The 26794-nt window shown below is 39.9% G+C and overlaps 1 protein-coding gene across 3 annotated transcripts in view; it reads right to left on the bottom strand.

Moving 5' to 3' along the window:
* Window positions 1-24734, bottom strand: part of XRN2 (5'-3' exoribonuclease 2) — a 91180-nt gene extending 66446 nt beyond the window's left edge. The window contains exons 1-4 of one of the 3 annotated variants that reach the window (XM_032248137.1): window positions 24581-24734; window positions 3747-3874; window positions 3552-3663; window positions 1467-1578 (exon numbers count right to left, since the gene is read on the bottom strand). In XM_032248137.1, the coding sequence (XP_032104028.1) occupies window positions 1467-1578; window positions 3552-3663; window positions 3747-3874; window positions 24581-24655 (427 nt within the window). In that variant the 5' untranslated portion in view covers window positions 24656-24734. Of the gene's footprint in view, window positions 1-1466; window positions 1579-3551; window positions 3664-3746; window positions 3875-24227; window positions 24247-24429; window positions 24450-24580 lie in introns of those variants that run through there. The other 2 variants (XM_032248138.1, XM_032248139.1) reach the window with 2 other exon arrangements.
* Between the last annotated feature and the right edge of the window lie 2060 nt (window positions 24735-26794).

Genomic DNA, 26794 nt, shown 5'->3' with positions numbered 1-26794 from the left:
TGTTTTTAGTAGAGATGGGGTTTCGTCATGTTGGCCAGGCTGGTCTCAAACTCCTGACCTCCAGTGATCCACCCTCCTTAGCCTCCCAAAGTGCTGGGATTACAGGAGTAAGCCACCACATTCGGCCTTTTAAATTATGTTTTAAAGACTGTAAAGTAATATATGGTACACAAAAGATACTATATTGTTACATAAAAATTATGAAGTTCTACACTCTGCAAGAGGATAATACACGTATACACACACACACACACACACACACACACACACACACACACACACACACGTTAGGAGCCATATTTTTTATAACAGTTCCTAAAATAAAGGTGCCTCAGAAAAATGAAATTTAAAATGCCAAGTTCATCACAGATTTGCAGGATAAGAAATACAATTATCAGGTAGAGGAATACAAAAATCCCATTTTTTCCTCTATATCACTATTAGCTGCTTCTCGAGAAACAAATATATTTCATCACATCTTCAAAAAAGAAGACATTCTTAAAATCAGAAACATTGTTATAAATACAAACAATTTTTAGAGTCTTAATTACAAGATGAAGCTAAAAGAACTATATATGTGTACACTTCCAGTAAAATTAAAGTAATATGAAATTTACTGTATTACAGGCCTGAGCTGACTATACTATGGCAACTTTTTTCAACTGCAGAGTGCAATTATCTGGAGCCAAGACATTATATGGCTTTTCTGGTCTATTATTCACCCTTACACAGCAGAAAACCAAACAAACCACCCTGTTACAACCATACCCTAACTCACACACAGGTGTGGTGGCAGAGAACCAGTCCCAACTGGCATCAACACTCCCTGACCTGCCTTTCTGAGGCTTAGTTCCTACCCATGTAGTCACCAAGAATTTTAAGGTTTTGGGAAATTGCAAAAATGACGACAACCCACCCCAACCTCTCCAAACTTGAAGGAATCCTGAGTACCGTGCCTGCTCCATCAACCTATATTGAAAGTATGCAAATGACTTGGCAACAGTCTGTAAATGTGGATCGAATCATCTTTGGCTTCCCCAGATATCCTCTGAGTTTCAAAAAGCAAGCAAGCCAAAGCTGATTTAAGGAAAATGTTTACAGAACTATAGCTTTCTGACAACTGCCACAGAGAAAAGTAGTAAAAACTACTTAGTGTGTTTCTATTTTACAGAGACATAAAAGTTTGTTAAAGAGCTACACTGGCCCTGAAAGGGGCTGACAATCTGCACTCTCCACCAGAATGCCCTATTCCCAAGGTTCACTTTTACTAAAGAGTTTGAAAATAAACAAGCCTATTAAGCCTATTGGTGGGATTTCATGAAAGACTTTTCCTCAACAGTGAATACTGGATATTATGGGATCTTCATTAAATTTAAAGCTTACCTATTTGTAAGAAAAAGTTGCCACCACCACCCCCATTCTGCACACCTTACAAAAAATCCAACTTCAAGATGCATATTCTTTACCTTTTGCCAATATTTCTTCCCTGACTCGCTGCTTCTCAACTGCTGCTTCCATTCCTTCTTTTGATGCTCTGAACCTCCTTGAACGCTGCTGGTTCATTTTAGCACGTGGTGCCTGAAAACATATTTCATATTCCACATGAAATATGGAATATGTGAATTTGTGAATATTTTGGAATGTGAATATTCTAAAATATTCACAAATAAATCTGAACATTATTTTGAATCAGTTGCTCTTATAAAAGTAGTACACTAAAATGAAAGAAAGGTAATTAATGTGTCTAATAATCCTTTCATGACAGATACCAGTTCCCGATAACTTAAATTTGGACCAAGAACCTAAAAGCTGAGCTCAATCAGGTCAATGAGAGCCATGTCAAATGGACAAACATCCTATGAAGCCCTAGCACTTGTACTGCAAGGACTCCCAGTCTAACACCAGTTCCTCTGGGTTAGGGTACTCCTAGAAGGAAAGCTCACTTTACTTACAGACCCAGAGAGCACTTGATGAGCAGTTACTACTGAACTAAGATCAGAAAGACCCTCCCTATGTCCACATCTAAAAGGAAGAATAGTCTCCAATGGGATCCACAATGTCTCATGAAAGCAACAGAAAACTATTTATCTGCAGAATCTCTGTGCACTTCTATTTCCCACAAAAAGGTTTATAATTATCACTCTGTCTTTTCAATAAGGCATAGCAGTTAGAAAAGGAACAATGCTTTAACCAAAAGTTCAATCACTCTAACCAAATGCAATTTCACTAGAATAGCCCAAATAAAGTAAACTGGATTGTACGATTTTGGAAGTTACTCAACTGAGTTTTGAGGTTGGAAGAAACTGGAATATCCTGTTTACATCTAAATGTAAGTTACCTAATATTCTCTTTAAACAGTTCCCTTTTCTGTAGAATGAGACCACCTAATGCAGCCCTCTCAAGTACCAAGTTCTATATCTACATATACATATAAACAAAAAAAAGTGTGGATAAACATGTACATGCACATATGCATATAAATGTGTACATATTTTATACTTGATACAGCAGAAAGAGCATACTGGAGTAAAGCTAAAAATTTTCTTCAAAAAACATTAGCTGAACATAAATTGAAATGTGCTCTAAACAAGACATATTCCTGTTCTTTTTACTCTTTACTGCATTTTAACTGCAACATAGCAAGTTATCAGGTGGCTACGATTTTTCACTGAGTAAAAGGAATCTCACAGAAAAGTTAATCTTGAATTCCAAGTTCTCTGGATTTCCAAAATCATTTCATTAGCCACTAGGACATACTAAAATTAAAAGAAATAATCTACCTGCACATAGCTAAATAAATTTAGAGTTGTATCTTACCTTAATTTTCCTTAAACCCCTGATAGTTTCCTGATCATTTATAAAAGGAGCTACTTGGTATTATTATCATAGGTCAGTAACTTACTCCTCTCAAATCATTTTCATGACTACCCACTGCCTATAGGATACAATCCAAACTCCAGATGGTGGCATATAAGCCTTTCTCAAGCTTTTGCTATACTTCCCTTCTCAATTCAAACCACCTGTAGTTCCCAAAATGTGTCAGTGTGGTCAAAGGCATGAAAAGTATGTTTACCTGCCACATTTGAGAAATCTGGACGGTCCTCCCTCCCCAAACCCTGTCCCATCAATCCACCACCACCATCCCCCAATCTCCCAATTATTCTTCATTGTTAAAGAAATAGAACAAAAGTCGCCTCTTCTCTATTTCCTAACTTCCTTAGTAGCACTGACTTTCTCTTCCCTCAACAACCTGAATGTATTATCTAGTGCTCATAATGCCTAGAAATAACGAAGCTCACTCATGTATCGATGCCTCCCCCACTAAGCCAAAAGTTCAAAACCAAGGGCAGTCGCCAACATCCCCAGTATTTCACTGTACTGAGCACAAAATAAGCACACATAAAAATCTGAATGAATGACTGAAGGATGAGGCTTTCTATCTCAAGTTCACCACTGTCAACGTTTTTCATTATTTAGCTGACTCTCCTAGACACTGGGAACACAGCAAAAACCAGAATGGAGGCTTCTAAGTTAATTATTTTAGCACTTACCACTCCATCTATTGCCATGTAGAGAAGTCGTCTTGGTCTTACAATACTGAAAAGTCTGTCAATGTACTCAAAAATTGCAACCATCATTTCATCTTCATTTTTTGGTGCTGGTCTATAAGGACAAGCAAACAATGTAATATAATATAGTGTTTCCTCTGTGATTTGCTATATCAGTGACAAAAACAGGTTACGTACTTGTCTTCAGGATGAGTACAGGGATGGATGATTCCATTCATATCCAAATACAGATTATCAAACTCCACATCATTTGGATTAGGTTTACTGGCATCAACTGGAATCTTTACACCATTGCATTCTTTTGGCTATGAGGAAGTGATAATAGTAGTTTGATTGTTCAAGTCTAAAAATGACAGATCTTAGGCTCAGTATGAACTTGTGTTTTATTACTGAACTGGAAATAAAACACTTCAAGTAACCTTTAAACTGTAAGAAGTTATTTTATTCCTTAAAGCAAACTGAAGCAGATATTTTATCTGTAGGAAGTGGATGGCTTCTAACACAAGTTATTTTTAACAATGTAGGAGATGTTTAGAAAATTCCCAAATCATTCAGGTTGTCCAAGTGAGAGATCATGGGAGTCATCTTAAAATTCATTTCCCTCACCACCCACATCAGTTAGTCCTGTCAAGGTAACGTAAAAAAAAGCTTATCTACTTCATCTCCTTTCATTCCCACCACCATGAACAACAAGAAATTACCATCTCTAACCTAAAAGAGCACAAAAACTTTCATCTAGACTGCCCCACCTCTAGACTCTCTGTTCTTCAGCTCACTCTCTGCAGTATCAAGAGTTCTCTTTCTAAAACATAAAAGTGTGCCTCTTAATCTTACCAAATTTTTCCAATTTGGTAAGATTCTCACAGCAGGTGTTGACCAATGAGCTTGGACCTTTCCCAATCTCCTATCCTGCAATACTATTATTAAGGCCCACTCACTCTCTTTTAAGTTCCTGGAAAATGCCTTTTGATTTCTCAATATCTTCACATGATGCTTCTTTCAGAATGCCTTCTTCCTCCCTTGTCAACACCCACTTCCTGAAATCTTATTAATTTCCAGGTCTAGACTGAGATCAAATGTCACTCACTTTATAACACCTTGTACATATCTTCCAAGAAATTAATTGTTCCTTCTGAATTTCTTCATAATTTTGCTTATTCACTTGTAGCATTTCCACTGTTTCACAATTAATTTGTCAGTCTACCCCAGCTACACTGAGTTCTTCAAAAGGGCTTACTCACTGCCAGCGATACTCAATTAATGTTTTTGTAAATGTTACTATCTTTGTTTTTCTCTTACAGTGCTTCAGCAAAAGTTTAAGACTATGAGATCTAATTTTTATTATTAACAGTAAAAGTCACTTAAAAAATAAGTTCCCCAAACACATACAAAGCATCACTTGTAACAGCAAAAACTGTAAGCAATTTAAAAGCCTATCATGTACATACTACATCAAGGATGAACCTCAAAAACATTATGTTAAGTAAAAAAAAGCCAGTCATAAAGTACCACTACTATATAATCCCAATTATATGAAAAGTCTAAAATAGACACGTTTGCAAATACAGAAAGTAGACTAATGGTTGCTTCAGGTAAAGGTGGAGAGAGGGGAGGGAGATGGGTGGCAACTGCTAATTACTTTTGAGAATAAAGACGTTCTAAAATCAGATAATAGTGATGACTGCACAACTCCGTAAATATACTAAAAACCACTGAATCATATACTTTCTGCAGGTCAATTTCATGAGATACAAATTACATCTCAACAAAGCTGTTAGAAAAAGAAATAAAAACTTAAAATCAAGCATGGTGGTATGTGCTAGTAGTCCCAGCTACTTTAAGAGGCTGAGGTGGGAGGATTGCCTGAGACCAGCAGTTCAAGGCTGCCGTGAGCTATGATCACACCACTGTACACCAGCCTGGGCAACAGAATAAGATCTCATCTCTTAAACAAATAAACAGATCAACTTAATTAGAGGAGAGGAAAAAAGCCCATCAGGAAAAGAAAAAACTCATATTATAACATCCACATGCTTACTTGCAAGACGCAAGTGAGATTGGAAGCGCTAGAGCTAGATGGTCACAAATATACTGCCAAGCCAAAAAAAATAAGAACATATACAGTATACCATTTACAGAAAGTTATGAATAGATAAGAAAGCATTCAATATTGTTCAGGGATGAATACATATGCAATGAAAGGATGGTGAAAAGCAAAGGAATGATAAACACCAACTTCAGGATACTGACTTTTGAGAAGGAATCAAGGGAATGCGACTGGGCTTCAAGTTGCATTTAGAATTGCAGGGAAAGAATAACAAAAAGGATTTAAGGCAGAGCAAAGAAGCGATTAGACAATGTTCTGTACATATATGCTGCAAATCAAGAAAAAAAGGCTTGATCAGAAGCAGTGAGTGGAATAAGTGGTAAAGAAGAAAGCAGGTCAATTCTTGGGTGTGGGGGGTAAGAATCTATAGAAAAAGATGTGATGACCCCAAAATTAAAACAAATTCTATGATGGCAAGAGGCTCTCTGCCTCTCCATTTAACTCTGTACCCCAAAGTCCACATCTACCATCATCCTGTCCAAGCGGCCACCACACTCAGAAAAATCAAAACTCATTCTTTGTGTCCCCCAGGACAGTAAATATTTCACACCTGCTGGCCATATAATCTCAGCTACAACTAGTATCTGGAACATGGCTGTACTCCAATAAAACCTGACTCACAAAAACAGGACATCACTAGCAGACTAATCCCCACCCTGGTGCCTAGCACAAGAAAAGGCACAGCTCTTCATATGGAGTGTAGCTACAGGAGAATTTTTACTTCCACTGCTTAGAAAAAAATCAAGAGGATCTTAATTTTGAGAAAAGGGCTCCAGGTATTCCCAATAAGAAAACTGAATTCCCCTCAGGCATACTGTAGACATGCCCAACACTTATTATATAACTTCAGAGTTCCTTTCATCAAGAGAAGATTTTGATGCTCAACAAAGGAACTCACTCAAGAACCTTGTCCAATGATATACCAACATGTTTCCTCTTCAGTTAAAGAGAGATCCTTAATCAAAGGACAGCTAAAAGGAGAACCACTCTGAACTCTAAAACCAGTGTATTTCAAGTAATGACTTCTAATTATTTTTTGGATTTCCCAGGTAACAGACTGAGCACATACCGCAGTCTTCCGTTTCTACCCCAAGGCCACATGAAAGGACAAACAAACAAACAAATCTACTGTATAACTATGATGGAAAACCACAAGCAGAACTTCTGTGGCTGAGAAGTGATGAGGGATGGCTCAAATATGGGGAACCAATAGCCCTAACTAAAGATGAGTGCAGTACCTCCAACATGTCAGAAGAGACAGGCTGCCAACAGTGGGCTAACACAAGAGGGCTCCAGGCCCAGAGAGGAGACTCAAGGGACAGCTTCAGGATGATCCATCACCACCAGTCACAGGAACAGCCAGGTGGGCCAACTCCTGCCCTCTCCTCTCCCTTCATCCACGCAGGTTCCATATGAGCCAGGCAACTTGAGAAAGGAGCTCCCATACAATGTGAGAGCTTGGTTTAGAAAGGCAGTGCAGTGCCCTGGCTGAGTAGCAATTCCCGGGAAGGAACAGAGAGCACTGGCAGTCAAGGGAACTCTGCCTAGCAGGAAGCCTGCTCCTTCGTGACATCATGGATAATGGAAGGGGTTTATCTATTCCAAACAGGCAGTCGGGATTTCATTCTATTTGTTGCATGGCAATGCCAAGAAATCAAGATAAAGAAGGTAGTTAAAGATGTAAATATAATATAAATATACAAAGTGATGTCTGTATAAAAATACATTACGCAGGTTTTGAAGTAAATCCCTAAAATGAATTTCATGCCAACCTACTGTTCCAATCAACCTTATAAGGAGAAACCGCTACCAATAGCTCAGTAGCTGCATTATTTTTGTTTAAACCTACAAAGGATTTAACAGCAGCATTAGAAAAACCATGAATCATGTCTGACGTTCCAGGGCAATAGGAGTATCCCACTGATGGAAGTCATATGCCAAACCATACAACTCAGTTTTAGATTTCCCTTAAAGCAGCTTGGAACTATGAAAAGAAATTCAAAACATGGGTGATACTTTAGAGATTAATGGCCAAAGGGCTAATGAAAAATTTAAAGTAGAGTATTTTGCTTAAAAATTCAACCTATAAGATATTTTAACGCTGTGGGTGTTTTGTATTTTTTCAAGTTGTACATGTGTTAGATCTTCATTTTTATATGTTATTATATAATGTTAGTGAATGAGAAGTAATAATTACCACTATTATTTATGGAGCACTTAACATGATAAGCACTGTTACAAGGGTTTTTACTCATGGATTATTCCATTCTATCCTCACAACAACCTTGTGAGGTCTGGAGTATCCCACTTACAATTGAGAACACAAATGCTTAGAGAGGTTAAGTGGCTTTTCCAAAGTTACACTACTGCCAGGTTCAGGAACTAGGATTTAAAACCATGACTCAGAGCTGGTACCCTAATGAGTATGTTAGACAAATTAATTGTTAATTTCACTAGATTGAAAGTGATGTGTGCCGAGGTCTACAGCAAGTACTACAGAGGCTACAAAATAGGCAAGGTGTATGAAATTGATTATCATTGCCTACATAAAATCTTATTAGAAGATTTTATTCCAACATGACAGCAGGAAGAGCTTCAATAACCTGTTCCCAGTGAAACTGGTAAATATTACTTTTAAAACAAAAACATTTAAAGCCTTTGGAAATGATCCTGAGGGCAAACGGCAAGGAAATCAAGAAAATCTGTAAAAATTTTGGAATCAAATTCATTTGCAAAAGTGCACAGTAATTTTTTTTTTTAAAGGTGTTCTCAAGAACAGTGAAAGCAGGGTGAGGCCCAGTGTGGCTCATGCCTGTAATCAGCATTTTGGGGGACTGAAGTGGGAAAATCACTTGCACCCAGTTCAAGGCCAGTATGGGCAACATAGAGAGACCTAACTCTACGTCTTTTTTAAGACGGAGCCTCGATCTGCCACCAGGCTGGAGTGCAATGGCACGTTCTCAGCTCACCATAACTTCCACCTCCTGGGTTCAAGCCAATTCTCCTGCGTCAGCCTCCCCAAGTAGCTGGGACTACAGGGGTGCGCCACCACGCTCAGCTAATTTCTGTTATTTTTTTTTTTTTTAAGTAGAGACAGGGTTTTATCATGTTGGCCAGGATGGTCTCAATCTTTTGACCTTGTGATCCTCCCGCCTCAGGCTCCCAAAGTGCTGGGATTACAGGTGTGAGCCACCTCGCCCAGTCAAAAAAAAAAAAAAAAAAAAAAAAAACTTTTTAAAAAAAGAATCGCCAGGCGTGGTGGCTCACGCCTATAATCCCAGCACATTGGGAGGCCAAGGCGGGTGGATCACGAACGAGGTCAAGAGATCGAGACCATCCTGGTCAACATGGTGAAACCCCATCTCTACTAAAAATACAAAAAATTAGCTGGGCATGGTGGCGCATGCCTGTAATCCCAGCTATTCAGGAGGCTGAGGCAGGAGAATTGCCTGAACCCAGGAGGCGGAGCTTGTGGTGAGCCGAGATTGCACCATTGCACTCCAGCCTGGGTAACAAGAGCGAAACTCCGTCTCAAAAAAAAAAAAAAAGAATCTGGCAGGCACAGTGACATGTACCTGTAGTCCCAGCTACCTAGGAGCTGACTGTGCCACTACTGCACTATAGCCTAGGTGGCTATAAAGTTACAAAAAGTTTACTAAAGTTACTAAAGCAAGTGACTCTAGATGGTAATTCAAGTCCATACAAACAATAAGCACAAGTAAAGGTAATTATATATATTTTCCTCCTTTCTTCTCTTAACTGAATTAAAAAGCAATTTATAAAATATTATATAATATCATGTTAAGCTTATATAAGGCATAATGTAATATATGTGCAATACATTTACCCTAACAGCACAAAAGGGGGTGGATGGAAACAAAGTTGCAGTGGGCTAAGGAAATGGCTACAGATGGCAAAGTCAGTCTTTAAAAAATGCATTGTTGGGTTATCTCAATATATGTCATATGTATAACAACACTATAAAAGGGGGGATGGGAATTGAACTACATAGCAGTAAAGTTTGGTACAGTAAATTTCAGCACATATTACACGAACTAAGCTAGTATAAATCTGAAGCTGATTGTGATAAGACACACAGGGTAAGCTCTAGAGCAATGACTTTGAAAAAAATATATAGTAGAAAAAAAATCGCGGGCCGGGCGCGGTGGCTCAAGCCTGTAATCCCAGCACTTTGGGAGGCCGAGGCGGGTGGATCACGAGGTCAAGAGATCGAGACCATCCTGGTCAACATGGTGAAACCCCGTCTCTACTAAAAAAACTACAAAAAATTAGCTGGGCATGGTGGCACGTGCCTGTAGTCCCAGCTACTCAGGAGGCTGAGGCAGGAGAATTGCCTGAACCCAGGAGGCGGAGGTTGCGGTGAGCCGAGATCGCGCCATTGCACTCCAGCCTGGGTAACAAGAGCGAAACTCCATCTCAAAAAAAAAAAAAAAAGAAAAAAAATCGCTAATGAAATTAGAATCCTAGTAGCTGGCCACTGAAAAGGAAAAAAAAATTAGAATGTTGTATAATAAAATATCCTCTCACTGCAAAAGAAGGCACAAAGGAGAAATAGAGGAGGAAAAATGACATGAGACACACAGAAAACAAAAAGTAAAATGCAACTCCAACTATATCAATAATTACATTAAAATGTGAATGGATCAAACAATCCAACAAAAAGGTAGCTTGTCAAAGTGGATTTTAAAAACATGATTTTAAAAACATGGATTTAAAAAACGTGGCATTTACACTGCACCAGGTATTTAAATAACCTAGAGATGATTTAAAATATACAAGAAGATGTGCATAGATTACATGCAAATACTACATTACATAACAGAGATTTGAGCCTCCGTTGATTCTGGCATCCGCAGGAGGTCCTGGAACCAATCCCTCACAGATACTGAGAGATGAATGGACGAGCAAACAGAAGCCAGCAATATATATATATATATATATATTTTTTTTAGCGTCTCGTTATTTGAGACGGAGTTTCGCTCTTGTTACCCAGGCTGGAGTGCAATGGCGTGATCTCGGCTCACCGCAACCTCCGCCTCCTGGATTCAGGCAATTCTCCTGCCTCAGCCTCCTGAGTAGCCGGGATTACAGGCACGTGCCACCATGCCCAGCTAATTTTTTTGTATTTTTAGTAGAGACGGGGTTTCACCATGTTGACCAGGATGGTCTCGATCTCTTGACCTCGTGATCCACCCGCCTCGGCCTCCCAAAGTGCTGGGATTACAGGCTTGAGCCACCGCGCCCGGCCCAGCAATATATTTTTAAAAATTATACACCACGACCAAGTAGGATTTATCCTAGAAATGCAACGTTGCTTGAATATCCAAAAATCAATCAATGCAACACATCATACTAACAGATTGCAAAGCAAAATGGCATGATCATCTTAGTACACACAGAAAAAGCATTTGAAAAATCCAACACTCATGATTTTAAAAAATACTCAAGTAGAAATAGAAGGGAAATTGTTTTGCAGATGAAAAACAAAAACAAAACCCAACAGTTAACATCATACTTGGTGGTTAAAGCCTGAAAGCTTTCCCTCTTAAAATTAGGAATAAGACAAAGATGTCTGCTCTTGCCACTTCTATTCTAGTGGTTCCAGCCAGGGCAATTAGGCAAGAAAAAGAAAACTCATTAGTATAGAAAGAAAGATGAAAGAAAGAAAGAGAGAGAGAAAAAAAATTAAACTATATTTGCACATGACATCGTTTTGTATATAGAAAATACTAAGGAATTCACTAGAAAATGATTAGAATACATGACTTCAGCAAGATTATAGGATACAAAATCAACATATAAAAATCAATTGAATTTCTATACACTTGCAATGAATATTCCAAAAATAAAATTTAAACATTCTACCCACAATAGTATCCAAAACTAAGGCTAAATCTAACAAAGATATGCAGAATTTGTATTCTGAAAACTACAAAACATTGTTGACAGAAATGAAAATAGTTCTAAATAAATGGAAAACATGCCATATTCACAGAACAGACAACTCAACATTAAGATGACAATACTCCCCAAACTGACTAATTCAATGCAATCTGTACCAGAATCCCAGCTGACTCATTTGTAGAATCTGACAAGCTGCTTCTAAAATTTCATATAAAATTGCAAGGCACCCATAATAGCCAAAATAATCCTGGAAAAGAATAAAGTAGAATTCATACTCTATTTCCTGATTTTAAAACTTACGACAAAGTAACAGTAATCAAGACCGTGTGGTATTGGCACAAAGATAAACATTTAGATCAATGGAGTGGAATTGAGTCCAGAAATAAATTCGCACAGCTATTATTAGCTGATTTTTGACAAGGTGTCAAGACCACTTAATGGGGAAAAAAACAGTCTTCAACAAATGGCATAGAACAACTGGAGAGCCAATGGAAGAAAGCGAAGCTGCACAATTACTTCACACTTCAACTCAACTCAACTCAAATCATGCTCCTACATTTAAGAGTTAAAACTAGAAAACTCTTTGGAAAAACACATGAAAATCTTTGTGACCTTGAATTTGGCAATGGAATTCTTAGATATGCCACCAAAAGCACAAACAATAAAACAAAAAAACAGATGAACTGCACTTCATCATCAAAATTTTAAACTTTTTTTTTTTTTTGAGATGGAGTTTTTCACTCTTGCTGCCCAGGCTGAAGAGCAATGGTGCAATCTCAGCTCACGGCAACCTCTGCCTCCCAGGTTCAGGCAATTATCTCGCCTCAGTCTCCCGAGCAGCTAGGATTACATGTGCCCACCACCACGCCCAGCTAATTTTTTGTATTTTTAGTAGAGACAGGGTTTCACCAGGTTGGCCAGGCTGGTCTTGAACTCCTCTCAAGTGATCTGCCTGCCTCAGCCTCCCAAAGTGCTGGGATTACAAGCCTGAGCCACCAAGCCCAACCACAATTTTAAACTTTTATTCTTCAATGGCTAACATCAAGAAAGTGTAAAGACAATCCACAGAATGTGGGAAAATATTTGCAAATCATTTATTTCATAAGGGACTTATAGTCAGAATATATTTTTTAAAACTCTTATAATTCAGTAATAGGAAAACCCAATTTTAAAAGGGCACAGAGGCCAGGCATGGTGGCTCATGCCTGTAATCCCAACACTTTGGGAGGCTGAGGCAGCTGGATCATCTGAGCTTACAAGTTCAAGACCAGCCTGGGCAATATGGCAAACCCCATCTCTACCCAAAATACAAAACGTTAGCCAGCCATGGTGGTAACTGCCTATAGTCTCAGCTACTCAGGAGGCTGAGGTGGGAGGATAACTTGACCCTGGGAGATGGAGGTTGCAGTGAGCCAAGACTGCGCCACTGCACTCCAGCCTGGGTAACAAGAGTGAGACCCCATCTCAACAAAAGGGGGTAGAAGAGACAAAGAACCTAAACAGACATTTCTCCAAAAGATACACAAATGGCCAGTAAGCACATGACAAGATGTTCAACATCACAGTCATCAGGAAAATGCTAATCAAAACCACAGGGGATATCACATCACACACCCACTAAAATGGCTAAAGCCAAGTCAGATAACAGGTGTCAGCAAGTATGGAATAGCTCTTTGGCTGGCTTTGGACCAATTCAGTTCTCTCCCTTTTTTTTTGCTCACAGTTCTCAAAAGTGACCGTAGAATGTGATGGGAAAGCACTATCCTGAAATAGGCAAGAACTGCCTGAAAATGTGCAGCCTTGCTCCTCTCTCCCAGGAATTTAACATCGTGAGTGAGGGTACAACTGCCCAGGACAAGATGGGCTTTGTTCCTTTCACCCCTGGAAGCAGGAAGTTTTTCAAAGCATTAGCCCAGCGTATCACATGAACCCTGAGGTGTATAGCCCAGAGTGGTTCCTCAGCTGCTATGCAAGTGCAGCACTTGTAGTCGAGACTCCATCTGCCCTGGGCATCTTTCCTGAGCCATGGGGGACTCCTTCAGAATCAATCCTAGGTTTCTGTTATCCTTTACTGTCTATCTGTAAATAATAAACTCTCTTCATGTAACATTGTATATGGATGTCCTTGTCTTACCAGACTCAGACAAGTTGGTAAGCAGCACACAGTAAACCTGCTTCACAACAAAAATGTGGAAAAATTGGAACTTTCCTCATACACTACTGGTGGGAATATAAAACAGTGCAATCACTTGAGGTTAGGAGTTCAAGACCAGTAGGTAACACAGGGAAATCCCATCACTTAAAACAAACAAACAAACAAAAAGATTAACCAAGCATGGTGACACATGTCTACAGTCCTAGCCATTTGGGAGACTGAGGCAAGAGAATCGCTTGAACCCAGGAGTTCAAGGCTGCAGTGAGCTATGATCACACCACTGCACTCCAGCCTGGGCAACAGAGCAAGAACTTGTCTCAAATAAGTAAAATAGTGCAGCGAATGTGGGAAAGTAGCTGGTAGTTCTTCAAATGATTAAACCATATAATCCAGCAACTCTACCCCTAGGTATATGCCCGAGAAAAATGAGAACATATCCACAGAGAAACGTTTACATTAATGTTTAAAACAGCATTATTCATAATAGCCAAAAGATGAAAACAGTTCAAATGTTCATCAACAGACACATGGATGAACAAAATGTGGTATATCCACACAATGGCACATTACTTGGCCATAAGCAAATAATAAAGTACTGATACATGTTACAACATGGGTGAATTTTGAAAACATAATGCTAAGTGAAAGAAGCCAGCCAGAAGTAACCATATACTATAGACTCTTCTCATGTGAAAGAACAGACTTGGAAAATCTATACAGATATAGATTAGTGGTTGCTTAAGGCTGGGAGAAAAGGGGACAGCAGATAGACGGACAATAGTTAAAGGGTACAAGTTTCTTTTCAAGGTGATTAAAATGTTATAAAATTGACTGTGGTGATGGATGTACACATCTGTACATATGCTAAAAATCACTGAGTTGTACACTTTAAACGGGTGAATTTTATTATATATAAATCATCTCAACAAAGCTGTTTAAAGAATGTGGTAACCAGCTCCAAAAAAATGATCATATTGGAGAAAATAGAATGTAGGGTCAAGAATAAATGTCCCACTTATTATTTTTCTCCCTTCCCTCAGAGTGATGCCTGTCACAAAAGCAATACTCAATGAAATAGATGGAAGAGAGAAAAGAGGCAGTGGAGGAAACCTGGATTTCATTACATGAAAATAGTAAGACCATAACTGTACACTACAACGCACTGTTACCAAGAGTTAGACTCAAAAACATCTCTGCCTTTACTTGGACACATAAACTACTACAAATTAATTTACCAAATAAAATTCTGAAATCAGATTTTCTGAATAGATGCCATTTAGCAAATGCTTCTGTTCCAGGAATGTAAATGGTATGAATACATCTAATCCACACAGCCACCCTCTGTGATACATACATAGCCAATCTTCATTATTCATGAATCTTATATTTGCAAATGTCAACTCACTGAAACTTATTTTTAATTCCAAAATTAATAATCATGTTAATTTTTCAGTCATTTGTGGACATGCGCAGAGCAACGAAAAATTGAGTCACACAACACACACATTCCTAGCTGATAACAAGCAAGGACACACATGGAGGACTGCATGAGTCAAGCAGTTAAAGTATACAAAGTGAAGAAGCTGATGACTGAATCAGTAAAGAGTACTTAATAAGTGAGCAAAGGAAATAAAATGAAATCATAAGAAACAACCTAAAAGAAGGCATAAGACTTATGAAATATAAACAATGAACAGATGAGACAGAAAACAAATAGTAAGATGATAGATTTAAATCTAACCATATCAATAATCTTTTTTTTTTTTTTTTTTTGAGACAGAGGGTAAGAAATGGGAAAGTTCTTCTTCAAAGTTTCTATCTTAGACTACATTATAAGGAGTTACGATCTCTTGCTCTATGGTCATTATCCACTATTAGCATAAACATATACCCATGTATATATATTCTCTAAATCAGCTACATCTTAAATCAACTGCCTTGACTTGATCCAGCATGTCTGAACAGAACTGGGCAAGCTCCAAAACCTGATGCATGCCATTCCTTATTTGGAAACCCTCCTGACCTTCTCCTGACTAGCTTCCTCTTCTTCTTCATCTTCTTTCTCCTTATCTATCCAGGAAATTTCCAAGTTTTTAGCCAATTGGGTGAAGCACAGAATATGAGGTCCCTTCCAGCCAATGGAAACTGGACACAGCAGTAGGGCAATTGCATCAGGTTATGAACGTTATAAATATCCCTGCCTCCTTTGTTCAGGTGTGCTTTTGTGGCAAGACTGCCAGCGAGTTGCACCCTTCCTGCAGGAAGTAAACTAGCCTTGCTGAGTAATCCATTGTCTCGGTGTGGATTTTTCCAGACGTTATAAACCCATTTCCAACACAGTGCCTTGCTCTTTTGACCAGGCTGGAGTACAGTAGCGTGATCTCAGCTCACTGAAACCTCTGTTTCCTGGGTTCAAGAGACTCTTGTGCCTCAGCCTGCTGAGTAGCTGGGATTACAGGTGTGTGCCAACACACCCAGCTAATTCTTTTTTTGTTATTTTTTTTAGTAGAGATGGGGTTCTGCCACGGTGTCCAGGCTGCTCTTTAACTCCTGGCCTCAAGTGATCCATCTTCCTTGGGCTCCCAAAGTGCTGGGATTACAGGTGTGAGCCAACGTGCCTGGCCATCAATAATCATTTTAAATATAAATGTTCTAAATGGCCCAATCACAAAGCAGACTAGAGAAACAGTTTAGTGGTCCCTCAAAATGCTAAACGAAGAATTACCACATGATCCAATGATTCCACACACAGGTACATACTCAAAAAAAAATGGAAAGCAGGGACTAAAAAGATACTTGCACACCAATGTGCAAAGCAGTGTCATTCACAACAGCCTAAAAGGAGAACTAAACGAAGTGTCCAGAGTGTGACATACACATACAGTGGGAGTATCGAGCTTTAAAAAGGAATGAAATTCTGAGACACACAACATGGACAAGCCTTGAAAAGGCTACGCTAAGAGAAATAAGCCAGACACAAAAGGAAAAATATTATTATTTCATTTACATAAGGTAACTAGAATAGGCAAATTTATAAAGATAGAAGCGGGGGATAAGGAGTTGCTGTTTAATGAGTAGAGTTTCTGTTTGGGAAAATTGTTTTGGAAATGAACAGTGGTGACAGTGGCACAACAATGTGAAACATACTTGGTTCTACTGAACTGTACACTTAAAAACAGTCAAAATGGTAATTTTATGTTAAGGTTTTACCCCAAATAAAAAGAGGGGGCAGAGATTCTCAAACTGTATTAAAAAGCAAGAAACTGTATAAAAAGGCAAGACCCAACTGTCATGTTACCTACAAAAACGTCCACTTAAACATAAAGATGAAAACAGGCTAAAATAAAGGGATAGAAAAAAATACACCATGCTGACACTAGCCAAAATAACTGGCTGTATTAATGACAAACAAAACGGATTTCTGAGCAAAGACTATTTACCAAGAATGATGAAGGTCATTTCATAAAGATAAGTGTATTACATTCATCAAAAAACTAGAACAATGTTAAGCATTTATGTACCTAATAAAAGAGCTTCAAAATACAAGCAGCAAAAAACAATAGAACTGAAAGGAGAAACAGAAAATCCAAAAATTATAGTCAAAATTTCACAGCAGCAGAAAACGTATCCTTTTCAAATATAACAAAACATTTATGGAGACCATATTCTGAACTAGTCTGATAAGCTTTGACAGAACTCAAATTATGTGATGATCTCTGATAAGGGAATTAAATTAAAAATCACTAACAGAAAAAAATACCTGGAAAATCTCCCATGTGTGTGAAAATTAAGGAACCCTCTTAAATAACCAATGGGCCAAAGGGAGTTTTAGAATATATTTTTAAATGAATGAAAATACAACATGTCAATATTTGTGGCACACTATTTAAACAGTATCTACAAAGCAATTTATGGCACTCAAGATCAGGGAAGAAGAAATGCCTCAAAACAATGACCTCAGCTTCTACCTTAATAAACAAGGAAGAGAAAAACAAGTTAAACCCAAAGTAAGCATAGCAAAGAAATAAATATCAGTGCAGAATCGAAGAAATAGAAAACAGAAAAACAAAAGAGAAAATTAATGAAACCGAAAGCTAGTTATCTGAGAACAATCTAGCCAGGCTGATAATGGGATGAAAGAAAAAAGGTAGAGTTACAAGTATCAGGAATGAAAGAGGTAACATCACTACATATTCTAACAATATCAAAAAGATAGTAAGTTAATTGTGAGGAAGAAAAAAGAAAACAAACAAAAAGTAAAAGCAGGATTGAAAACATTTTAATAAAAAAAAACACGGATAGTAAGAAAACACTATGAACAACTTCATGTCAGCCAATTTGACTACTTAGAATCAGGGGTGTCCAATCTTTTGGCTTCCCAGGGCCACTCTGGAAAAATTGTCTTGGGCCACTAATACAAATGATAGTTGATGAGCTAAAAAAAAAAAAGGAAAGGTCTCTGCATAAATCTCATGATGTTTTAAGAACGCTTACAAATTTCTGTTGGGCCGCATCCAAAGCATCCTGGGCTGCATGCAGCTCACAGGCCACAGGTTGGACAAGCTTGACTTGGATGAAATGGACAAAATCTGTGAAAGATACAAACTACAAAAGCTCACTTAAAAAAAAAAAAAAAAAATGGGCCGGGCGCGGTGGCTGACGCCTATAATCCCAGCACTTTGGGAGGCCGAGGCGGGTGGATCACGAGGTCAAGAGATCGAGACCATCCTGGTCAACCAGGTGAAACCTCATCTCTACTAAAAATACAAAAATTAGCTGGGCATGATGGTGCGTGCCTGTAGTCCCAGCTACTCGGGAGGCTGAGGCAGGAGAATTGCTTGAACCCAGGAGGCGGAGGTTGCAGTGAGCCGAGATCGTGCCATTGCACTCCAGTCTGGGCAACAACAGCAAAACTCCGTCTCAAAAAAAAAAAAAAAAAAAAAGGTAACCTCAATAGTTCTAGATCTCCTAAAGAAACTTAATTTGCAACTGAAAGCCTTCCAATAAAACTACAAGTCCAGATGGCTTCACTGGTAAATTCTATCAAATATTTTAGGAAGAAACAATACTAACTCTATACAAACTCTTCCAGAAAACTGAAGGAACTCAATTTGAGGCCAATATTATTCTGACATCTACACTACACATGACAAGAATGCTACACATATCTTTTATGAACAGAGACATAAAAATTCTCAAGAAAACTTTAGCCAACTGGATTCAACAGTATATAAAAATAATACAACATGACCAAGTGGGGTTTATATCCAAGGAATGCAAGGTGGGTTTAGCATTTAAAGACCAATAATTCACCATATGATTACACCAAAAAATGGAAACCACAGAATGAACTAAAACTATAAAACTCTAAAACACAGGAGACCTTGGCTTTGACAAAGGATTTCTTAAATACAAAAAGCAGAAATATAAAGAGAAAAAATTAATAAATCAGACTTTATTAAAATTTTTAAATGTTTGCTCTCAAGACATGTTAAGAAGTAAAAAGACAAGCCACAGATTAAAAGAAAATATTTGCAAAAGCTATGTCAAACTAAGGACTTCTATCTAGTATATGTAACAAACATTACATTTAAGTAAGACAAGTGAAGGTAAAAATGGGCAAAAGATCTGAACAGATGCTTCACCTCACATGTGATGATATACAGAAAGAAAACAAGCACCTGAGGGAAATGCAAGTTAAAACCACAGTAAGATAACAAACAGTACAATGAAATGCCTAAAACTAAAAGAACCAACTATATCAAGTGTTGGTGAGGCAGCTGAGCAACTAGAACCCTGATATGCTGCTGATGCCAATGTAAAATACAACAATGGATGAATTTCAAAATAATTATGCTGAATGAAAGTAACTAAGGCAAAAAAATATTTACTATATAATCCCCTTTATAAAATTATAGAAAATGAAAACTTACCTACAGAGTCAGAAAGCAAATCAGTGGTTGACAAAAGACAGGTGGCAGAGAGGGATGGTAGAGAGGAACTACAGAAGGGCAGAAGGAATGTTTTAGAGGTGATGTTCACTGTCTTGGTTGTGCTGGTTTCACGAATACATGCATTCTATTAAATTGTACACTTTAAGCCCAGGAGTTTGAGGCTGTAGTGAGCCGTGACTGCACACTACATTCCAGCCTGGTGACAGAGCAAGATGCCATCTCTAAAAAAAAGTTTTTAAAAAAACTGTACACTTTAATTACCTGCAGTTTATTCTATGTCAAGTATACCTCAACAAAGCTGCAAAAAGGCCAATTGTTGGGGGAGGGGAAGGGAAAGCCGAAAAATAAAAATACATGTGTCGGCGGGACACTGGGGCTCACACTTGTAATCCCAGTACTTTAGGAGGTTCAGGTGGGCGGATCACAAGGTCAAGAGATCCAAGACCACCCTGGCTAACAGACTGAAACCTCTGTAGGACTGTTGCGCCCCACAGGGTTGTGGGGTGTGCATTATGCTGTGCTGAAGTGCAGGATTCGAGAAGTAGAGAGACAGGACACTGAAGAACTGGTGAAGAGCATCTGGACTTGCGGGACCACGCCACCTATGAGCGAAGACAGACGACGCCCTGAACGTGCAGAAGTGTCTGTATTTATTAGGTACAGGCAGGGGGAAGGGTTTTAAGTGCGATCATCATCTATAGGCTTAGTGATAGGGCATACACAATGACGTCAGTAACAAGCGAGGGGGCCACCTCATTATGTCACCTGGGCAGAGAGGGGGGCCGTGCCGTGCGCAGTAGTAAAGGGTCATGTACAGAAAAGGGGTCCACCCCCATTAGGTCACCAAGGCAAGGAGGTGGGCTGTGTGCAACAGGTATCGTGCATAACACTTTTTATCTGGGGGCTGGAGACTTTAAAGGGTTTCTAATAGAAGGATACTGTAAGCCAATGCAGTGGGAGCTGACAGACCTGTGCTCTTAAGATATTTATGGGAGGATGATTTGAGCTAGCACAGAAGCGAGAAAAGAATGACAGGGTGTACAGCCGCCAAGACTGGTCATAGCAGAGGGCTTCTTCTCCCTCGGTTATTTCCAGGATCTCAGGCCTGAGGCCTACTTTCCACAGGAACTGGATGCAAGGTACTACAACTCCTTTATCAGGAGGAGAGGTTCTTGCTCCAAGCGTGGGTCTTTGGTTCTTGTCCTGGTCTGGCTGTTTTCCCATGTATTGCTTCTATTCTGTGACTGCTCTAGGTATTCCTCCTACTACAACCTACTATATGGTTATATAGAAGGACTATATAAATCAGCACTAAATCTGTCAGTACAGCTCTGACTACAATACCTATATGATTATATAGAAAGATTATATGGAACTAAGTATGATTATATATACAAACTAGCTATAGTAAGCAGTGAGTTATACTTTAGGCACTAATTGTGTCCGGGGTCTGCACAGTTCTCCTTCCTCTGTGCCCATGAGGGGTATTACCCACAAACCCCGTCTCTAATAAAAATACAAAAATTAGGTGGGCATGGCGGCGCGTGCTTGTAGTCCCAGCTACTCGGGAGGCTGAGGCAGGAGAATCGGAGGTTACAATGAGCCGAGACTGTGCCACTGCACTATAGTCTGAGTGACACGCTGATACTGCATCTCAAAAAAAAAAAAAAAAAAAAAATACATGAGTCTAGGAGGAGCAGTATCCTGAATCTGAAAAGGGAAGAGAAAAAGGTCAAGAAATAATCAAAAAGCATTCCTAAAAGTGAAGAACATAAGACTCCGACTCAGAGTGAGCCAGGTACTAATCAAAATGAATCTAAATTTAAAATATATACCTAGGTATCTAATAATGAAAGTTTACACTATCAAAAAAAAAAAAAATCTTTTTAAAATCCAGAAAGAAAAACTGATCACAAAAGAATGAAAGAATACGTGCATAAAAATTAAGGTCTTCTGGGTTTCTACACTAGCACTGACATTTAACAGCTGAGTGACGTTGGGTATGATACTCAACCCTGCTGTGTTTCCATTTTCTCATCTGTAAAAATAGTAATAATAAACATAATAATTTTTTTTTAGATGGAGTCTCGCTTTGTCACCAGACTGGAGTGCAGTGGTGAGATACTGGCTCACTGCAACCTCTACCTCCCAGGTTCAAGTGAGTCTCCTGCCTCAGCCTCCCAAGTAGCTGGGACTACAGAACCGTGTCACCATACCCAGCTAACTTTTGTATTTGTAGTAGAGACAGGGTTTCCCCATGTTCGCCAGGATGGTCTCAATCTCTTGACCTCTTGATCCACCCATCTCAGCCTCCCAAAGTCCTGGGATTACAACACCGAACCCAGTCAATAAACAAAATAATAATTATAATAACAATATTGGTGGTCCCTAAATATCATGCTTCTATTACTTTTACGTAATAAAAATAATTATAACAGCAGGAGTCATGTGGTTTTGAGGATCAAACAAGTTAATAAAGTGTTTAAAACAATGGTAAGTGCTTTATAAGTGCTGGTTAAATAAATATATCACATTAACACCAAACTTGTCAGCAACAACACTAGATGAGAGAATACAAAAGAACAATTCTTTCAAAGTTTTGAGGGAACCTAATATTAAAACTGGAATTACTGGCCCAGTGTGGTGGTTCACACCTGTAATCCTAGCTACTTGGGAGGCTGAGGCAGGAGAATAGCTTGAAACCAGGAGGTGGAGGATGCAGTGAGCTGAGATCACACCACTGCACTCCAGCCTGAATAACAGTGCTAGACTCTGTCTCAAAAAATAAAAAAATAAACACCTCAAATTCCATGCCTAGCTAATCACCATTCACATGTATAAGGGTAGAATGGAGCTATTTTGGTGCCTACAACGACTCAGAAATCTCACAGTCCACACAGTATTTCTTAAGAATTAAGAATAAAAGCTAAGAAAAGGATTTAAATGAAGATGGGCCGGGCGCCATGCCTCAAGCCTGTAATCCCAGCACAAGGGAGGCCCAGACAGGCGGATCACGTGCGGTCAGGATAGTTAGAGACCAGCATGGCCAACATGGCAAAACCTGGTATCTACCAAAAATAAAAAACTAAAAAGGCCAGGTGCAGTGGCTCATGCCTGTAATCTCAGCGCTTCGGGAGGCTGAGGCAGGCAGATCTCCTGAGATCCGGAGTTCGAGACCAGCCTGGCCAACATGGCAAAACCCCATCTCTACTGAAAAAAAAATTAGGCCTGGTAGCTTATGCCTGTATTCTCAGTTGTTCAGGAGGCTGAGGCAGGAGAATCACTTGAACCCAGGAGGCAGAGGCTGCAGTGAGCCCAGATAGTGCCATTGCACTCCAGCCTAAAAGACAGAACAAGATTCTGTCCCTAAATAAATAAATGAAGGAAGATGATGATCCAGAAAACAGTACCTCCCAGTGAAGAAAAATATAATAGTAATAATAACAAAATCCCAGATGCAGCTTTCCAGCAAGCCTACAGAATAGCCAGGTATGACAGCAACAAAAATAAATAAGACCTCAAGAAGAAGATGACTTGACAGACTACCTGGTAAAATAGAGTTTGGGTGCAGAAAGACGCAAAGTGGAAAAAGAAAGGCAACCTCAGAAAAAAGACAAAAGCAACACACACAAAAAAAACAGAATCACAGTACATAACCTGAATCTACACAGTGTCAAAAGTCTGGAATAAAAAAGGCATATTACTTAGTTATAAAGCTTACCAATAGAAAAAAATATACTGATTTACTCCATTAAAAGTATAGAGGGCGGGCTAAATAAGTGACTAAATCCTCTATTATAGCTAGAATTCAACAGATGTAAAACTTATAAAATGTAAGTATGCTATTTAGAGACAGAACCAGAACAGTCAAAGGTGGAGAAATGGGATGGGAAGGGGTAGAGCAAGGAACTGTTGTTGCTTTTTGTTTAAACCACGTTCAAGTAAAGTTCAATAAAGTTCGATTAAAATTTTACAAAGGCAACACGAGCATTCGATTTAGCAGCTGCTCTTTGAGAAAAACACAAGAAATAGTGGGAATGTCACCAAAACAAGGCTTTCGGTTCCTCCTTGTACAGAAGCCAAGAAAGTTTAAAAAAAAAAAGAAGTTCACAGTGACAGGCGAGCACTGCCTTCCAAAACCAAGGAGTGAGTGCATGATGTACCCCCGAACCTTTCCAATCCAGAAATCCTAATTAACTGTACAAAATCGAATTCGCACGGAATGACAAAAACAATAAAAACAAAACTCAATGATGGCCAAAAGTCTAATATATTAGCCAACAACAAAAACTGTACTGCTCGAGTACATCCAGTAATCTTGAAAATTTCAACAAGCACCCACCGTATCCAGTAGGCAGGGCGCACAGAGAAGGGCTAACTTCTCAGAATTCTATAGAGCTCGACCTGGAAAGCAGACATGCTGCTTTTGAAAAGCTCGCTGCCAGGGATTCTTTTTCAAAGTTGTTTAAAAGCTGGCCTCAGAATCCATGCACCCCTAACCTGCTAGCTCAACCGACCTGGCGCACATTGCTCAAAAGCTACAGCCTCTGCACCTCTTCCGAGACCCAAAATGCGCGGTCTCAGGAGGAAACAAAGCAGTGGGCGGGGCCTTCCGGTGCCGGGAAAAAGCTGGCAGGCCAGGAGCTGCCCTTCTGCTAGTTGGAACCGGCTAGGCCCCTGCCCCGCCGAAGGTCCCGAATCCCACTGCCCGCATCTCACCGCATGTGGGGCTGCGACTGCTCGCGGGGCTGGCAGCGGGGCGCGAGCTTCGGCAAGGCTACCCGGGGGCTGGTGGCGGAACCCAAGGGCCGCGGCCCAGAAGTGCCGGGGCCCCCGGCTGGAGCGTGGCGGCCGCCTGTCGCCTCCTCACCTTCTCTTCCACGCAGTTGACTATGATGGACGGGTACTTGCGGCTGAGCCAGCGGAAGAACGCCGGGACTCCCATAGCTGCACACGGCTGGAGGCGGCGGCCTGCCGGCTGACGAGCGTAACCAAAGAGACGAGAGCAGCGGCTGCGAGCACAAGCACTTCCTCCCACGTGCACGCGGGCAACCGGAGGTGACGTCACGGCGCCGCTGCCGGGGAAGCTGGGAAGGAGGTTCGGCTGGGTGAGGGAGCGGCGGAAAGGGGCGTCGCCAGGCTGCTCGTCGGAGGTGGAGTCCCGCGCGGACCGAGTGGTGAAAGTTGCGGCTTGCCCTCGGTGGTCCCAGCTCCGGAGCGTGAGGCCGAGCGCGTCTGAGTCACGGGAGCTCAGGGCGACTGCTCTGCCGCGGCTCCGCCAGGATCTCCCCAGCCCCAGCCCTCCGGCTCCCTGGGCACGGAACCTCTGCGCTCTGCAGACCCTGGGGAAGCTCTCCCTTGCCCGTTTGGTCACCTCTTTTTTGGAAGAATATGTCTTCTTTTGCCCCCATTCTCACCCATCTCAATCTAGGGCAGAATCGAAGCATCCAAACTCACTCGTTATTTCCATTTCCTAGTTTCTCCCGGTTTTGTGCCGCAGTACGTACTCCGACTATCAAAAGGAGCATTTTAAAGTATTTTACAGTAATAACGACTGGTTTGCAGAAACAATTTGCTTGTTATTTATGCAAATAAATAATTGTAATAGTTATCGAATGAAATGTTGCCGGCATATAGCATCCAATACAACCTTCCAGCTACATTTGTGGGTGTAAAATAATTGCTAATATGATTCTCTAGCATTTACTGAGCGTTTACAGTGTGTCAAGGCATGACTAGGATTGTCCTATGTAATCATCACTTGAGCCTTGTGAGGGTACTGGTACCACCCTCGTGTAAATGATAAGAAAGCCAAGTTATAGAGGGGTTAAGTCACTTATGCACATTGCTTCTGTTTCAGTTCAAGCAAAGGTCATTTTTAATTCGTCCACATTCTAACGTGATACTTTTATCCTTTGTTTTCTGGTCGCAAATGAATTTTTTTCATATGGAAGGATAGGTCTGGAAGAGGAGAGGAAGGCCACAGCTGATATCTGGATTATGATGTGAAAAATACATAGAAACTATGATGTTTTTAAATATCCATCAATTCATTTTCAAGCCCCATTAACAATGTAATTATCATAGGAAAAAAATCATGAAGTAATAGAAATATACAAAATAGACTGGGTGTGGTGGCTCACGACTGTAATCCCAGCACTTTGAGAGGCCAAGGCAGGCAGATCACCTGAGTTCGGGAGTTTGAGACCAGCCTGACCAACATGGAGAAACCCTGTCTCTACTAAAAATAAAAAATTAGTTGATCATGGTTCACATGACTGGAATCCCAGCTACTTGGAATGCTGAGGCAAGAGAATCGCTTGAACCTGGGAGGCAGAGGTTGTGGTGAGCCGAGATCATGCCATTGTACTCCAGCCTCGGCAACAAGAGTGAAACTCTGCTGAAAAAAAAGAAAAGAAATACACAAAATATCACCAATTGGATATTCCTCATCAAAACTGAAAAGAAGCAGGATCTGGATGACCAAGTGTATGATACATTATAACATATTTTTCAAAATAACAAGATTGGTTGTCCCTAATGTTACTGGACAAAATGGGAAAAGAAAGGATGAGCTCAGGGATTCAAATTGCCAGCTAAAGTATAATATAAGTGACCTGAAACTTTCTGCCCTGAAGACCCTTATCTCCAGTAGCTGCAGAGCCACGATTGTTAGAAATCAACTCCGAATCACATCTTGTAAGTGGCTGAATTAAAATGCAGATTGAATTCTCCACTTTGCAAGTTGTCTACTTCTAAAGTGAGGGCATTGATTGGGAATGAATAGGATCCTGAAAGTTGGAATGGGAGCATATGGAAAGACCTTGATGGCACTGGGGATATTGAGTCCCTAAATTCCAGTGAGTCATCTTTGTCATTAGAAGCAGTTTCTCTACCCCAGTAGATGTATCCTCTGCACCCCCACCTGAGGGAACTAACCTTTCATTGCTTAAGGAATCATCACCTCCCCTGATGCACTTGCCTTACAAGACAATGCTGATTCTCCTCAGGGCACATCCCCATTACCTCTCTTGGCTTCTAGAACTATAACTAGACTCAAGTCCTAGCAGTACCAAAAGGTGAG

The sequence above is a fragment of the Sapajus apella genome, unplaced genomic scaffold (genome assembly GCF_009761245.1).
Source record: "Sapajus apella isolate SASKATOON/1434 unplaced genomic scaffold, GSC_monkey_1.0 scaffold65, whole genome shotgun sequence".
NCBI classification, from domain to species: Eukaryota; Metazoa; Chordata; class Mammalia; order Primates; family Cebidae; genus Sapajus; species Sapajus apella.
This window is presented reverse-complemented; position numbering and strand designations above follow the sequence as displayed.